The sequence below is a fragment of the Polyodon spathula genome, chromosome 5 (genome assembly GCF_017654505.1).
Source record: "Polyodon spathula isolate WHYD16114869_AA chromosome 5, ASM1765450v1, whole genome shotgun sequence".
Taxonomy (NCBI): domain Eukaryota; kingdom Metazoa; phylum Chordata; class Actinopteri; order Acipenseriformes; family Polyodontidae; genus Polyodon; species Polyodon spathula.
The window spans coordinates 12,880,068-12,886,067 of NC_054538.1; the positions used below are offsets into that span (position 1 = coordinate 12,880,068).

A 6,000-nucleotide genomic window follows, 5' to 3' on the forward strand; every position below is an offset into this window, starting at 1 on the left:
AGCGCATTAGCACATTTAATCATGCAGATTTCTGTGTCTGAGCCTCTGTCCCTGCAATACCATCCTGGCTTAAAGGCTACCGTGCACAAGCATATTTCATTAAAATAGTTCTGATTACTGATTTACTGTCAATGTAATGGGTAGTGTTGTGTGATGCACAACATAACACCTTAATATTTTATAAACCAAACCCTGTCTTAATACTACAATTAAATATTGGAAAGCATGAAAAAAGAACAATCTGATATTTTCTGACTGCCCTGGACTAAAGCTAGGATTTTGGCATGGAATTCAAGAACGCATTGAATTGTTTCCTGCACTGGTAGGTACTGCACTTCTAGCTCACACTAGGAGTTTCCCCCCTGTGCAGTAGCAGTGTTACGTCTGCAGCATGCATGGTTATCTCAAGATCTGTTGGTGAAGCAGTTTATAGCTGCCATTTACTTGTGACACTTCCTGACATGGCTTTACAGAGAGTGTGAAATTAAATGTATATCAAGGGGAAAATTAAAAAAAACCTAACCCTGTTTCTATCTGCAGCTTGAATGCTGATGCAACACTCCTGTTTACAGCTTTGGCTTTATTCCTAAGTTAGAAAATAAATGAACACAAGGTATCGTTGAAGCTGCATCAGTGACACTGCAGACTATTGTATGTCAAAGTAAGATGTGTGCACAGAGGCAACCTGCTTTGGAGTGGCATCATGATATATTGACCCTGCCTAGCCCTGTACAGAGACACGAGCCTCTTATTTTCTCAATAGGAATGCATTTTAGCTGAGATGATATTGGAGTAAGTGTCACCTAGACCAGTGTGTGGTATAGGAAAATGTGAGTTACTGATAACAAGATAGAAACCGAAGGGTTGAAACTGAGAGTCTGGGCCACAAATGACATGCTTGATCAGTTAACTGTAGCAAAGCTGTCTGAAATGTTAAAATTAGAACATTCTCTTATTTGATTTGAAGTTTTGTCCTTTACCAAATGTCTATGCTAAAACCGTACTGACTCAAAATGTTACTACAACTGTAAAATTAGCCCCTAATGGCTAAATTGCCAGACATTTTAATGATGTACTGAAATACAGCAAAATACATTATTATTCTTTCACACTTAAAGTGATGCTATCCAAATAACTGTCTAATTAGAACAATATTATCTTGCTTTCCCTTTTGTGTTGAAGTTCTTTTGGTTCTTTGCTTGTATTTTATACTTTATTTTGGAATATTCAACGATATAGATGGGAAATTGCTGCTTCTTCCTGATATCTAATCACGTCACATGTTGTACTTAAGAAAGCAGTCCAATGTTTGAGCAGAAAACAGACCATGTGACTGCTAGCAAAGGTATTAGGATGCTGCAGTTTCTCTACAGCACTGTATTTGAAATATTGACATGTCCTGAATTAACGTAAACAAATTCTCAGGGAGGGGCAATAAAAATGTTAATAAAGTAATTAGAGGGAAGATTTATTTTTAAATAACTAAGGGCTCCTTTAATGGTTCCTCCTAAATTCAGTTTTCAGAATTACAACTGGATTTTCAAAATGGGTACAGTAATGTCTTTTTGATGGTGTGCTTTCTTATTGTTTCCTCTCATTTATTCCCCCAATCCATGTTCATTCCATTAAGCTCACATAATTCTTGTGATTGTATTCATAATTCATCCTTTCTTGTACACTCTGTCCTGCTAGCAAGCAGGTACAGAGATTGTGGAATTATCAATCAATGCCATGGGCTGGTTCATTATTGGAATTACCAGATGCAGAACCCTGTTCTTCCAGCAGGTGGTGCACTATTCATAAACATAAAAAGCTCAACAGACTGATAACACATCCCTGCAACTGTCTAAATGCTATAAACTTGTACAGAGGCTTTGCATACAAAAACGTCCCTTCCAAAATATTAACATTTGAGCTTTAGAAAAACATACTTTAAGTGCACCAGACCACAGAGCCGATTATATGAATGTTTAAGGAATGTTAGGTGCTGATTAAAAATTAATTTCCGTACTTCGTGGCATCAGGGTCCCAGACCACGACGTCTGCGTCAGCCCCGGGAATGATCCTGCCCTTCCTCGGGTACAGGTTGTAAATCTTCGCAGCGTTTGAACTTGTGACAGCAACGAAGCGGTTTTCATCCATCTTGCCTCCCACCTGATGGGTTCAAACAAATATCACTGTTGCAATTGCTGTACTGCTGCAGCTGCTCAAGACACGCTATGTTGTGTTTTTACTTTGTCTTGTTTGAATCGAAATGTTTTTAAGCAAACAAAATGTATGAGTATGTTGCACAACATCTGGGATCATGTCTTAAAGAATATAGAAGAGTTTTTTTTTTAAAAGTTTGCGACCAGTCCCGCCTCCACAAATATTAACAATTAAGCGAGGTATGGTTGGGTTACCATTGCTAAGAACTATTTTATGACTTTGTGGAGAGATTATTTAATTTACAAAGTGCTTTATATTGGCCAGCACCTTTATTTATAAAACGCTTTGATGTGCACAAATGCCTTCATGATTATAATATATACAGATGTTTAACAGATGATAACCTGTATAAATAAAATAAATGGCATACACACTACATGCTTCTCTCTAATTCTTTTACTTTATTAAAAGGTTTGTCAAACTTAAATTCAAAGGTACAAATCTTAAAAAATGTTTTCGTCTTGTGTATATTTTTTACTTTGTGTATATTTTTCTGTTTCAGGAATTGCATCCTGCTGACTGTTCCTATGGAGCTCTCAAATGGGACCTCTAGTACACCAGAGGGTAACCATAGACTTGTTTCCCTGTGAAACACAGCACCCGGCTGGACATAAGAAATACTAAGTCATATTTCTAACAGATGTACAAGCATTTCTTACAACCACTACCATAAACAGAAATTAAGCAAACTAGTGAAGCACTCTAGTGAAGTGGCTGGTACTGGAGGTAATAAAGAATGTGCGGCATACCACTCCTCTTTCCCAAATAACACTCATCCTGTCTTGAACACCACTGACGCCATGTGGGATTTTAGTGAAGTCTTCCTTCCCCATTGCTTTCTGCTTGGTGGTGAAGGGACGGTGGTCTGAGGCTACAACGTTTATAGAGTCACTGCAAAAACGACAAGTGCATTAATAACAAGCTGAGAACCAGAACATTTTCAGCACAACTGAAAGGAAATTGGTAATAATGTCAATACAACCAAGAAGAAAATTGATTGATTTTCATAATAAATAAATAAAAAACAAAACATTTACGAATGTCTTGCAAAAAACAATTATTGCAATTTAGTTATTATCAAAGAATTCAACATGAGGGGCCGGATTGTAATGTTTATTACATAACAATCACAGGGTATATCAGTTACTAAGCATCCTTTCTGATTATGGATATCTACAGATGAATAGGGTGTACTTACTTGCCAAGCAGGCTCATGATGTAGTTTGGCGTGTTTGGGTCCAGTCGAAGTGGAGGCACAGTGACGTAGGCTGCCGCATGTGCCCAGTCCTGGTGATAGTAATGCAGTCCGTTCAGGACAGCATGGGCTGTGGTCGTCTCTGCATGGACAACCTTCCCTAAAGAAAGAGTGCATTCACAAAATAAATCTACCAGAGATACATCTGTCCCAGTTTATTCTTTGATTTTGCTAGGCATATTTCTTCAGCTGTTTGAGGATGAAGAGCAAATACGAGTATTAAATACAAAATGTAATAAAGAAATACAAATAAAAAACTAGCTTACCTTGCATCTTAGCAGTTGCAATAACATCTCCTGCAGACATGCTGGACACATTAACCAGATAAATGGGACAATGAGTCTGAAAGTAAAAAGATAAAAGGGTTCAAGGGTGTTTTTTTCAGGCTCACTTACGCCATGAACTAAAATAATTAGTGTATGTGTGCCACAAAACAGTGGTCCGTTCATTAATCCTGTGCTGCAACCATTAACAATGTCTTAAAAAGGTTATTAAAAGGCTGTTTTTATGTCTTCCTGGGGGGGAATGGGTGTATGGCAACCAGGAAGAAAAACGCACTCTTAAGGTCATATTAAAAAAATAAATCAAAACAGTTTGGGTTGCTGTAACAGACCCTCATTATTTAAAGGAAATGGCTTTGGTGACCCATTTCACAACAGCTTGTATTGTGCTTGTCTCTTCAGCAGCAAAAATAATTGCTGCTGCATTTTCAACAAAGATACACAATGCCGCTTTGAGCAAATACTGTTTATGGATGGCACAGCACAAGTAAAAGAACAATAATAAAAGGAGCAAATACACATACTCTGTTAGCGATCGTAATGACACGATGGGTTGCCTCTGCCTCGAGCTGCAGGTAAAAAAAAACAAAAACACATTGCATTAGTGAGAAAATGTCACAGATCAAAGATAACCACTGATAATAAATGTTTGTAAAACGACACCTCCACCTTGTCTCATCTAAGGGTGATTCATATGTGTTTAACTGCAACAGACCAAAGCTTGCAGGTTTGCAGCCTCCCAATCAATATTAGCCATTGAAAGAATGCTCTTTGCAATACTAGTCGCCTGCAAGCTTATATTATCATAACCAGTGCTAAACCTGAGGTATAAACTGATGCAAGCAAATGCAGTCTATTGCTGGCTTAGATGAAGCATGCAATATTTCAAAGATTACCTTGAGGAGCTTTGACAGCCTGCTATATAAAGCAGAAAGACCAAGCAGAAATTTAATTTCAGCTCTAGCATACATAATCATACAACTCAAGTACAAGTGTGTGTGTGTGTGTGTGTGTGTGTGTGTGTGTGTGTGTGTGTGTGTGTGTGTATTGAAAACCAGGCAGTCCAAAAAACCATCCCCTGCATCTGAACACGTCACCTCTCAGCACTGTAGAGTTAACAAGGAGGACCTTGCACATACTTGGCTATGATGCAGAGGGATTGCATTCCTGGAAGGAGCAGAACCTTTGCGCTAACATGTATAATACCAAATGCATACTGTACAAAATACTTTACAAATGCATGACTACCACCTACTGGTAGAATGCAGTTAGTGCATTTTTTATACAACATTCCCAGTTTCCAAAAAGGATAACTGAAGATATCAATAAACCAGTGCTGGATCACTCAGCTGGATGCAGGGAAATCTGATGCAACTTTGTTTTATTTTCCTTAACTTTCACGACTCCATCACTGAATTCAGTCAAAATATCCAGACTGACATTGGAAGAAAAATACACTCTAAAAAGCCATAGTAATAATAAAAAAAATAGAAACAGGTTGGAATTACTGAAGTGCCCCTTTGTGTAAAAAAAGCCTCTGTTAACTACTGTGAGTTGCATTGTGCTGTATATCAGCTGGAGTAAGCGGTAAGAGATTCTGTAACCTTAACCATGATTTCAACCTCATAAGCACCCCCACATTTTGACAGCCGAGACGTACTGTATGCAAACACCTAATATCGGGTTTGAATCACCCCACTTGTTTCTACGGTAATTGAATGTTTAATGAGGAATGAAATACTCTATAAACAGTCTCAGTGTTACTGCTTCACAGCTGGTTTATTTGATGTGGTCTATGAAGCACATATAAGTTATTTTAAAGCACAGAGAAAACGACTGAAGCATATTTGTTACTGTCCCAGTGGTGCTGTAAAACAGTCCAATTTAATATTCCAAAAATAATTTATAGAATCGCAACTGAAAATCAATGACCAGGCCTCAGGGTGGCTAGGATTAGCATCCTACACTCTGGCAGCTGTCATTCACACTTGACATCGTCTCAGCTACTCAAAGTTGTACAAATAAAGCTGAAATTGAACATATTCTATTAATAACAGTAGTGTACACGTTTTAAACCTACTGCAGATTTGGTTTCTTACTGTTTAAACTATCATATGCATTCCATTAAGTGATAACTGCGTGGTGTACTAGGAGTCTTCACAGTTGATTAAATCAGAGATGAAGTACTAGCTAGTACTAATGAGATGTACAGCGAAAGTTTGCTGTTGATGTGGACCCTTTGTGATGTTTGCTGTG

General features: G+C 37.9%; 1 protein-coding gene across 1 annotated transcript in view; it reads right to left on the reverse strand.

Moving 5' to 3' along the window:
* LOC121315579 (dihydropyrimidinase-related protein 5) overlaps positions 1-6,000 on the reverse strand; it is a 47,655-nt gene that overhangs the window by 6,174 nt on the left and 35,481 nt on the right. Inside the window, exons 6-10 of the mRNA XM_041249792.1 lie at positions 4,269-4,313; positions 3,730-3,805; positions 3,407-3,563; positions 2,958-3,099; positions 2,012-2,154 (exon numbers count right to left, since the gene is read on the reverse strand). Coding sequence (XP_041105726.1) covers positions 2,012-2,154; positions 2,958-3,099; positions 3,407-3,563; positions 3,730-3,805; positions 4,269-4,313 — 563 coding nt within the window. The remainder of the gene's footprint in view (positions 1-2,011; positions 2,155-2,957; positions 3,100-3,406; positions 3,564-3,729; positions 3,806-4,268; positions 4,314-6,000) is intronic.